Source organism: Blennius ocellaris (genome assembly GCF_963422515.1).
Source record: "Blennius ocellaris genome assembly, chromosome: 22".
NCBI classification, from domain to species: Eukaryota; Metazoa; Chordata; class Actinopteri; order Blenniiformes; family Blenniidae; genus Blennius; species Blennius ocellaris.
The window spans coordinates 16668446-16679922 of NC_137671.1; the positions used below are offsets into that span (position 1 = coordinate 16668446).

The 11477-nt window shown below is 45.0% G+C and overlaps 1 protein-coding gene across 1 annotated transcript; it reads right to left on the bottom strand.

The window, feature by feature from the left end:
• Positions 1-1977: 1977 nt before the first annotated feature.
• gata3 (GATA binding protein 3) lies at positions 1978-10804 on the bottom strand (the record flags this gene model as incomplete). Its single annotated transcript, XM_080518642.1, has 5 exons — positions 1978-2268; positions 4682-4807; positions 6953-7098; positions 9254-9787; positions 10570-10804. 5 exons carry the CDS (start codon positions 10802-10804, stop codon positions 1978-1980), a joined length of 1332 nt encoding a protein of 443 aa, XP_080374768.1.
• Positions 10805-11477: the final 673 nt, after the last annotated feature.

Genomic DNA, 11477 nt, shown 5'->3' on the forward strand with positions numbered 1-11477 from the left:
CCTTAAAAGCTTGAACACTTCTTGTACAGTTTAGTGGTATTGAAATGGAGCTTTTATACTCAAGCCTGATTGTCTCTTTCTCCCCTTCAAAGCCCGAGCCCGTTCATGGAGGAAGCAGCTCCATCTAATCTGCGGTTCAATTAGTGGTCGAAACCCGCCTCACTTCCTCTTTTTCACCTCTCTGGCTCACTCATTCAATCATTTCTTCTTCTGAATAATTTAACTGACACTTCAACTGTGTTTCTTACTTTGAGAAATACCTTGTAAAATGATTTATGTTGAGCAACGAGGCCGGTGAAATTTGAAAACTTCACAGTTCTTGTCTGTAGAAAATCTTCTGAAGAAACATCCGATGCATCAAGGAAAACAGATTTAGATTAATTGATTTTACCTGTTGTCTCTTCCTGATCAAGATATCTCTGAAAAGTGCTATTTCCTTCACTTTTATGAACTTACATAAGTTAGTATTAAAGAAATAGGGAAAAGCTGGACTTTACCATCAGCTGGAAAAAGTTAAATATGTGCAATTTTAGTCACTTTTGCACATTTTATCAGCTGTTTGTATCAATAAATGACATAAAAATGTATATTGAAGTCTGAATATATAGGACTATCTTTTTGATTATACCTTTGTTTTTACCAATTCGGGTGATTTTGATAAAATGTTGCCATTTGTTGACGTGTGTGTGTGTGTGTGTGTGTGTGTGTGTGTGTGTGCGTGTGTGTGTGCGTGTGTGTGTGTCAGACAGAAAAGACGACCCTGGACTGCGGCTCTAACATGTCAACAGAGATTAAACTAGTTTATTATTTTCAAAGAGGGGGGAAAAAAAATTACGAAACAAAAAAGCAGTCATATTTTACACTAGTGATTATTATTAAATTTTTACAACCATTCAGTCTGCATAACATAAAGAAATAATTCTACATCTTTGTTTCTTTCGTATTTTTGGTACTCTGATTTATACATACAAATAACAAATACAGGAACTTTTTTTCACAATGCATATAATCTGTGGGCAGGAAGAGTCTTTTAGGTGAGTGTGTGTGTGTGTGTGTGTGTGTGTGTGTGTGTGTGTGTGTACGTGCGCGCTTCAACACAAACCAATTGCCCGAGACCTATAGCACATTCAAAAAAAAAAAAAAAAAGAAAGAAAGAAAGTGGAGAGACACCTGCAGCCGGAGCCGCCGACTCTCCCCCAACTTAATGCAATACAGTTCATGCAGGCGAAAAGTGAAGCCTGCCCCTTTTTCTCAAAAGTCTCCTCACCTCCATCCTCCCTCGTTCCTCTCCGGCGGCAAGTCTCTCCACCCGCTGCCACTCGTACCCTTCTCGTCATTAGCTGCCCACGGGCATGTTTACATTTTTTTCCCTCTCACTTAATTAAAAAGTCTTCATTAAATGTACTGTATTTCATACAATTTGTACAAATATATTCAACGTCAGTGTCTCCAGTAGGAGAAGAAGAAGCGGGGGGGGGTGGGGATGGGGGCCCCTCCTGTTACACAGGCGAGGAGAGGGTTGAAGGTAGAGGGAGTGGGCGTCACAAAAGTTCTGGTAATGTGGAAAAAAAATGGCTTTTTGTACACAAATGGAGCTCCGTGTTGAGTGGAGGTGAAGGAGGAGGAGGAGGAGGAGGAGGAGGAGGGTGATGAAAAGGTGGTGCCCCCCTCCGGGAGGTCAGCGCGCCACAGTCAACTCTGCAAAGCATTCACATCGCAGAGGTACACTTTGATTTTTATAAAAAATAAGATACAACTGAAGGGGAAAGGAAGGAGCCTTAAAGCCTCTCGTGCCGTGAGACGGGGAGGAGGGACGGGGTTGGTGGGGGTTGGGGTTGGGGGTGGAGTCGGACCGAGGGGTCCGTTTGTCTTGTAGGGTCTGGAGGCGGGTCAGCAGAGAAACCGGAGTGTGTGGCGGTGGAGGCGGCGGGTTGGTGGTGGGTTTCAGTGGCGAGGCCGTTCGGGGTTTCGGGGGTTCTAACCCATGGCCGTTACCATACTGGAGGGGTGGTGGGGGGCGAAGGGCAAGCTGGAGGAGGGGTGCATGGGTGTGGGGGTGGTCAGCACATGGCTGGAGTGCGAGAACGGAGGGAAGGAGGACATGTGGCGGGACAAGGCGGCCGGGCTGAACGAGCTGCTCTTGTCCATCAGGCTCTTGGAGAAGTCGTCCATGCTGTCATGGGACTTTTTGCTCTTCTTGGACTTGCTGGACATCTTCCTGTTCCTGGTCTGGATGCCTTCCTTCTTCATGGTCAGAGGTCGGTTGATCTGCTCTCGAAAGGAGACAAGGAAACAGGGGCCAGATTAGTATTTTGTTTACGTGAGATAGGCATCTGAAAAGCTGGAGGCTCCGTCGCAACGACATCAGGCAACACAATTGAAAAAAAAACCTTAAATGAGGGGTGTCACCAACTTTTTAAAAATAAATCTTCAAGATGTGGCTCTCTGGGAGCTCTTCTGTTTTCTCAGGGAACGATTGTGGGGTTTTGGAGGAACGTAATGACATGTAATGGAGTCCCATTACCAGAGAAATCTGACTGTCCCATCCCGGAACAGAAAACTGTTTATATACACTCTTTCAGTGTGTGTGTGTGTGTGTGTGTGTGTGTGTGTGTGTGTGTGTGTGTGTGTGTGTTGGGTTTGGATTTAGTTGATTCCTTTAAGCTGGACTGTATCTGCGGCGGCGGCCATGCCAAAAAGAAAGCGGAGGAAAGAAAAAGATGAGGAGGGGAGGGGAGAGCGACGGAGGAGAAGGGTCTGGCAGCTAATGTACAGCCAGTCAACCGCGGAGACTCATGGCCACGGCCACCGCCGGCATCGGCCAAGTCCTCCTCTCCACCCTCCTCCTCCTCAACCGTTTGGCCATCTCTTGGCCAGAAATGGCCCCGGCTGCCATCTTCCGGCGTCGGTTTAGCCTGGAAGGAGAGCTGGATGATGGAATTTGGGCTGCAGGCGGGATTATGAGGGGAGGTGGATGAGGCCGACTGGCGTCCTGATCTTTCTCACTGCTTCTTCCCGGGGAAATGGGAATGGGGATTTTGTCCTCTCTCTCTCTCTCTCTCCGGAGCTGTCTGAGACGTTGGACTTTTTTTTTTCCGCTGACTCTTTTAAAGAGAGTGGCCTCCATGATTAGCGGAGGTCGAGAGATCTGTGCCCTCCTACCACCCCCCCCCCCCCCCCCCCCCTCTCCCCAGCACCCCTCCCTCCAGTGGTGTAGTTTCATTTTCTAAGCTGCGACTCTGTACTGGGTGACTTTCCCTGCCTGTGTTTCCAGCTCAGAAGCGAGCTACACCCCCCCCCCTTAAAGCCAGTCGGGCCTCGGCTCTTTGATGCTGAGATGGCTGGGAGCCTCGGGCCCCCAGCCGCTGCTCGGCCGCCGCCGTCGCCGTCAGCACATCAAACAGAAACCAGCACGACCAAAGTGTTTTGAGTCGGGGACCACGCTGAACACGTCTCTCTCCACAAACCACCTGAAACCTCAGAGGTGTCACACTTCTCTCACAGGCATAGAAAACCCCCAAACACTGAAGCGTCAAACCTCAACAAGCGTTTTCGTCGCAACTTTTCCAACAGCTTCCTGTCTGACTGCGAGCTGGCGGGACAACAGGTATGCCACCATCAGGTGTCCTGCTTAAGAAGCAACACATTGGGCCAGCAGGGACTCCAGCTGGAGTCTCCATGAAGAATGTGGACGTTGTTTCAAAGGGAGCAACAGAAGTCCGGATTTACCCAAAATAAACTAATTTCACAATTACAGGGAGGTCGGGTCAGTTCAGACGCTGGTGTGTAAGAGGGAAATGTTATTCTGCTCTCCCTTTAACCTTGGTCTCAATCGGTCTGCACTGCGTTACTATCTGCCAAAAGTAAAATGGGAAAATTATTTAACAGAGAGTTGCTCGCGTGACAAGCAGGATCCTCTTCCCCCTCGCACACAGGGACATTTTCCACCTTTAGCTGTTGTCTGAGAGGACGAGAGGTGGAGGAGAAATTACCTACATGTGGCCTCAGAGCAGTTTGCCGAGTTATTATTATTATTAGTTTGCAGCTACAATGGCAGTTTGATTAAAAGTGACAGCTTTGTGCACAGGAAAGGGGAAAGGGGGGGGAGATAAACGAGTCCCTGGGGTTTTCAGATTGAGGATGTGAAATGATGTGGTGAGGCACTAACCAGCCCAAAACGAATCAGACGGATTGGTGGTCAGAGGGGGGACTCGGAGTCCCTGGTGCGCTGGGAACCAGAAAGACTAGAAATACGCAAAGAGTGTGTGTGTGTGTGTGTGTGTGTGTGTGTGTGTGTGTGTGTGTGTGTGTGTGAGAGAGAGAGAGAGAGAGAGAGAGAGGGAGAGGGAGAGAAAGGAGGGGTGGCGCACTGGAAATTAATCGAATTTTAATTAAGCCCCCCTTCTTCTTTAATATTCAAAAGCAAGGCGGCTGCGGGCTTAGTTCACTTTAGGTCTTATACATTTCAGATTCGCACTTACTGCCAATAAATCATGTTAATTCTACAGTATTTGTTATCACCATGGCCGGGAAAGTCTCTGCAGGGACGAGTCACATCAAATATGCAGAAAGAAGAAGGAGGGGAAAGGTGGGCCCAGCAGGACGTGAGAACCAAGAGGAGGACTGATGCAATATATTCAAGCCTTGATGGAGAGATACGGCGTGAGGGTTTATTACTTACATTGTGCAGTTTATAGTACAGGCCGCAGGCGTTACACACCGGGTCCCCGTTGGCGTTTCTCCGCCACAGCGTCGTCGTTGTCGTTTGACAGTTGGCGCACGACGTGCCCGCCCGCCTGGCTGCGGACTGCACGTGGAGTGGTCATAGAAAAGGAAAGAAAAAAAGAAAGAAAGAAAGAACGAAAGAAAGAAAGAAAGAAAGAAAGAAAGACAGGTCACATGAGCGTGTAGTGACCCAAACTACAATAGATTTTATTTTATTTTCAAAGATTCCAACATTCATCCAGGGCCGCCTTTATGCAAAACGTGCGTATTTTGGCACGTAAAAAAAAAACCCCTCCCCCTTTAAATTAAAAAAAAAAAAAAAAAAAATCCCGGAATTGCCGCCCTGCATGCATGCAGTCTTATCGCGCATTTGAATAAATGGACTGAAAAACAAACAAAAAAACGTGTTGCATTCTGTCACACACCCGCTTCGTTCACTCCTGTCGTGCGTAAAGCCATTAAAAACACTTGAAATGTAAACTTTCCTCCTACTGTACTGTATATGCATGCTTTATGTACAGAGTGGATTTTTTTTTTTTTTTTTTTTTTACATTAGTGCAAGCTGAAAATAGTTTAAAATAAGGAGAGGAATACTAAAAACAGAGCTGCTTTCACTCAAGGCTAAAAATAGCGTCATAGAGCGCATACCTCCCAGAGAATAAATATTTACAGAAGACATAAAAGCAGTGCCTTGAAATGGGAGAGCTATTAAATCTGATTAAATTTCCCCTTAAAGTGCGTGTTTGTGCGATGGTGCCTTGCTTTAAACATTGTGACGTGAAACAATTGGAAAAGAAGGGAAAATATGGAGGTGGGGGGGGGTGAATAGATTTGGTATCGATTAAAGCTGAAAGGAGCTTTGTAGTTCATACGTTTGTTTTTTTTTTTGTTTGTTTTTTTCTTAAAAATACGGACGCGAAATGTGATTACGTGATGTAGTGAAATGAACCACATGGCAATAATTGCGCACCAGTTAAAATGGGGCTAAAATAGGAGAAGTGTTGGTATTTTGTGGGCTCGTGCAGGCAGAGTCAAGCTTGAGCCTGACGAACTGGATTCTGAGCATGGCTGCCTTCACAGCCTCCAGTTTGCTGCAGTGGCTTGACATTGACGTTATAATCTCTAAAAACAATCAATAGACAGGTGACCGCAGAGGACACGCAGATGTAAAGGACTACATTATCTCACGAAGGGATTTCCAATTATACAAGTGTGGTGGCCTACAAACCCTGCCAATGTGCGCTGTGAATCAAAAAATATATACATATATATATATTTATTTTAATTTTTAATTTTTTTGTAGGATCGCCATGTTTGGGAGTATAGATTTAATTTCAACGCTTGAATTCATACAATTAATCCACATTTAACTATATTCTTTTTTTATATTTGAAAGAATGTGGAAGGCTGAAGTCGCCCTATTAGATTTATTGTAGTTTCTTTAATGTGTTTTTTTTTTTTGAGCAGATAAAAACCCCAAGGACAAATATGGGCTGGCGATTACTCATACCTCGATCATCTTGGTGTATTTAAACAGGGATTATAACACTAAACAAATCTCAGGTCGTGACTGTGTTGCTGGACTAGCCCGGGCTCCTGCAGCCTTTCTGTTTTGACTGGGGAAACGGGCTGTGTTGTTAAAAGCGACTTATCTGCGCTGCTCAGATATCCGGCAGCCCTTTCCTGAGGAGCCGGGCAAAGAGGAGGAGAAGAAGTCCAGAGTAAAGCAGGGTAGGACTGGACCGCCAATGTTTGCCTTTTTCTTCGAAAAGCTAGAGGGGAACTCCTCTAATACTCATAAGAAGACACGCAGCTCTGATGGAAGGGGATTTCCCTGACATTGCTGCAAAAATAGCTCCATTAAAAGACACTTGCTCATATGTATTTTATTTTATTCATTTATTTTTTTAATAAAAGATGGAGCTTAGGGTGCATCGATGAATGCAAGGCTGCAGCCATTCCAACACTAAAAGCAGCTCTCTCTTTAATGGATGCAGCAAATTTAATGTGCATCAATGACAATTTTAGCAAATAAAAAAATTGCATGGGAAAAAAATATACTGTGCAGTTGTTGCTTTTTTTTTTTTCTAGGTAGTATCTGAAAACAGAGACCTGCACTTGTCGAGTCAATTTCCTGCAGCTAATAGGCCTACTTCTTCCTGGATAGGGGAAAAACAGAGAGAGAGACGGAAATGTCATCAATAGAGAAAATGTGGTAAAGACGTACCAGCCGACGTTTGGGTTTGATGAGAGGGCGGTTCTGCCCGTTCATCTTATGGTAGAGTCCGCAGGCGTTACACAGATAGTGACCCGTACCGTCCCGCCTCCACAGCGGAGTTGACGTGGCCCCGCAGTTCACGCACTCTCTACCTTCTGCGGAGGGCCAACACACAGCACACACGCACACGGACACAAACACACACACACACACACACGCACACACACACACGCACACGCACACGCACACACAGGACATGGAGACAGGTTCCAGGTCAGTGAAGCCTCCAAAATATCGAAAACAACTACATGTGCGCATGGGAATAAAGAAGGTTATTGATGCCACAGTATGCGTTATACAAAGCAACAAAACGCACAAATAACACTAATAATTTAAATATTAACAACAACAATATAACAATAATAATAATAATAATAGTAATAATAATAAAACATTGATATAGTCATCATACACATACATATAAAAAACATTGTCAGCAGTTTAAAAGGTCCATGAGACAGAAATCATTACAAATTCTTTCTAAACATGATGCGTGAAAATGCGTAAAATCGTTTTAAACTAAACAAATGTATTCCAAAATATATGTATTAATCTATTATAATCTATTTTAAATAGGCTGCCAATAATAATAATAATAATAATAATAATAATAATAATAATAATAATAATAGGATCAAGTGTGTGTGAGAGTTTGTGTAAGAGGCTATGTCCTTTGTTCAGAATGGATCGAGAGAGCGTTCATGTTTGACTGGCACTTCTCTAGTGACACCGACAGGTGAGACGCGCACTAACATTTTGATTAGTGTGTATTTGGGGGGCTGGTGGGGGGGCTGAGGCTGAAACAAGGAGAGCTGTAGTCCCACTCAGATTATTTGAAAGCGCAGACTTCTTGCGCGGGGCTTTTGTGCAACGCCGAGAGCTGTTTTTTTTTTTTTTTTTCTTGTTTGCATTTTCATACAGCCTCACTTCCCCTTTTTTTAAGCTGCAGAATAAAGCAACACACACAATTCTTCACAAAGAAGGAGAGAGACGTGTAAGTGCGCGTCGTGCTGCGTTTTTTTTAGACGTAACAGACGTGCGAGCGCCTGAGTAGAGTTGTGTTTTCTCTCGTTTTTTCTTTTTTGTTAAAGACGGTTTTTCTCTTTTTGGCACAAGGAGCTGAAATCAAACAAACCGCGTCGGATCCCCTGCATCTGACTTAAGACCAAGCAGACCTCTGCAATGCAGAGTGTGTATCCTGCCGCACACACGGGCAAGGTGTGTTTTCGCTTGTGTGCTGGAGAAGTTTGCACAAAACACGCTGCACAGATTAAAAAGAAATGTGAATAGTCCACATATTGCGGGAATATTTTAAAAATGCACATTATTGCACATGATCCTCGAATTAAAATCTTTATTTGCATTAATGAAACCCAGTGTATGGTGCTGAATAATCCCGATGATATGCATCAACTAATCCAGTTTTCGCTCCCATCAAAAAGACGCTTGATATTAATCTCGTTACAGAAAAAGTGGGATTTTTAACCTTTTAAATAATTACCCCACTCCTCATCTAAAGTATCTGCCCTAATGTGAGCTCGCTGCTGCCTCTCCCCTCCTCCCTGGGATGATGATTATGATGATGTTGGTTTGGTTTGGTGCGCTCTGCCACGGCGGCGTTTCAGCCGCTTTTTTCCCCTGAATGAACGCGCAGCATCCGGGGCTCCACCGCTGGGTAAACAATGCAACTGTGGCGTTCACTGGTCTGACAGTAATGGGATTATCTTAAACATATAAACGGGGCGACACAGCCCAGAGAGCTGGCTTTCCTCTCTTTCACTCTCCCCCAACTGTCTGCTGGCGGGCATGAGGAGGATGGGAAAATTAATGGAAGCTTCACGTCGAGTTATTTCATTAAAAAATATCAATTTATGTTGGGGTTTTTTTTTTGTTTTTGTTTTTAAGATTTAATTTTTTCATTTATCAGTGTTGGCCTGCTTTTGTAAAGACACATCAAATATAATTAATGGAATTATTTCCACACTTCTTTTTAAATAAACCTTCACATATTATTATTATTATTATTATTATTATTATTATTATTATTATTATTATTATTATTATTATTATTATTATTATTATTATTATTATTATTATTATGTCTGCTTGTGTTCACCTGTGTGGCCTGTGGCCTGTGGGCTGTTTGTTTTTTAAAGTTTGTTTGAAGAATGTGAAATTAGACATCATCGAGGCTGAAAATCTGGGGAATAGTGTTAGATCAAAAGGGAATGTAATAAAGCGCACGCCTACCTGAACAGGACCTTGTTTTTGGTCTTGTTTTGGAACCATAACTAGAAGAGGACCCACCTATCAGGCTACTTGGTGGGAAGAGACCTGGGCCGTATTCGGGGACATAGGGTGGGTATGTGGCGATGGGGTGGTGGGCAGAGGATGACCCTGCTCCGATTGATGCCACGCTCCGGCTGTGAGCTGACTCCAGTTTCATAGTCTCGGCCAGGGACACCTGGTACTTTATGCACTCTTTATCCTCCTGCCGCCCGGAACTGCTGGAGCCTGGGGTGGATATGCCCGGGTCTGGGGACACGTCTTTCGGGGGCGTCGGGGGGAACGTGAAGAGGTGCGGACTGGAGTGACCGGTAGACAGAGAGGAGGAGGAGGCCGGGGGGTAGACGGACAGGCTGGCCGGGGAGCCGTGGTGCAGGGGGTTCTTGGGGAAGGGGCTCAGGTTCCAGGGAGAAGTGCTGTGGTGCGGTGGGATTCCTTTGCTTCCCTCCAGCCAAGGCAGAGAGCCGTGCAGTAACGAGGGACGGCACACCTGGCTACCTGAGGCAGCACACAAACACAACAAGATCACAACCTGACTTTCACACCGACCCCCGTCTTATTTCAACAATGGATTCAAATGGAAACACTTTTACGCACAAATGCATACATCGTGGCTTTTTAATTTTCTCAAATTTCCGTACGACAGCTCACCATTCATACGTCCGTGCGGTGTAAAAACATTTCCCCCCGTTTACGGGAGGTTTGGTGCGCAAGATTTACTCTTTATGTTCACATTTTAACATGCGACAAATATATATCCTTAATTCAGATGACTTCATTTCAACGTTCATGAATTTCCACAATTGACTGCCCGTAACAAGCAGGTGAGTTAAATGTGTTTGCGCCCGGCTGCATTTCTCAGCAAAAATAACCCAGGTGTATCTACGACTTCGGCGCCAACACTTCTGTTTGCTGAAATCCGTAACCAAACACACGATTGATCGAGAACGCAAATTACGCACGGGCTACAGAAAAACGTCAGCGATTCTCCGACATACGAGTCAGCGCTGTGAAGTCTCGACGGTGGGATTAAAATGAGAAACCCGAAAGACAAATACACTGCAGTGAGTTCTACACATTTACTGCACCGCTTCACAACGTTCGAAGCTCTTAAAGTCATTTCAGGAGAAACGACACGAAACCCGGTCTGGATCGCGGTTTTGATCATTCAAATAATTCCACACGCGGCGGTGGTAATCGAGCCTTTTATGCACAAACGTCTGCAGGGAGATAATGTGCACATTATTAAATAAAAGGCCTAAACGGGCCCGTTTACTTACTGTGGTGAGGAGGAGGGTACCTCTGGACGGCTCGGACAGAGTTTCCATAGTATGGAGAGACATGGTTTCCCTGTCCATCGATATTAAAGAGTACATCCACATCTTCAGCGAGGGGATACTGCGAAGGGTCCATGTATGAGTGGCCGAGGCCCGGGTGATGTGAGCCGGGATGCTGCTCGTTCAACACCGCGGGATGATGGCTCATCCATCGGGGCTGATCCGCACTTACTTCCATTGCTGGCCTTTTCTTTTAAGCTGTCTCTTTAGTCAATGTTCATGTACGCTGAAGCAAAGCGGCACAAGTAAAAAGGTGAGAAACAGTCTGTCCCAAATCCCGGAGTTTTTTCTTCTTTTAGTTAAATCCACAGGTTCCGCGCTCGCGTCTGATCACCTGGAAGAGAAAGAAGAATTTATTATCTCATTTTCAACAGATGTGTCTACACACGGTTTTGAACAGACTGCCGGCTCACGCTTTGTTGGATTTACGCAAAACTGAAGACATATAAACACGAAACATACCCCCACATTACAAAATGCAACAAAGGTGTTGTCATATAAATACGTCCAAAATGGAATCCGCTTCCACGCAGAGTTCCTGAACTTCTTCCTCTTCGAAAAAAAAATGTCAGCGATGCAGCCCGGCTCAACAAGTAGTGGAGGATCGTAGGGGCGCGGGGCTTGTTTGCAGTGGATGGCTTCACTGCACACTGACCAGCACCAGCAAGTTAAACTCACTGATCAAATCTATGTTTGTGCGCAGTTGTAGAGCCTCTCCATTAACTCCGCTCCTCTCTCTCTCTCCTCCCCTCTGGGTCTGTGCGCCTTTTGCTCGCTCACCCTTGCTCTACCTCTCTCTCTCCCTCTCTCTTGCTCTCTTTCTCTCTCCACTCTTTTTTTTTTTTTTTTTT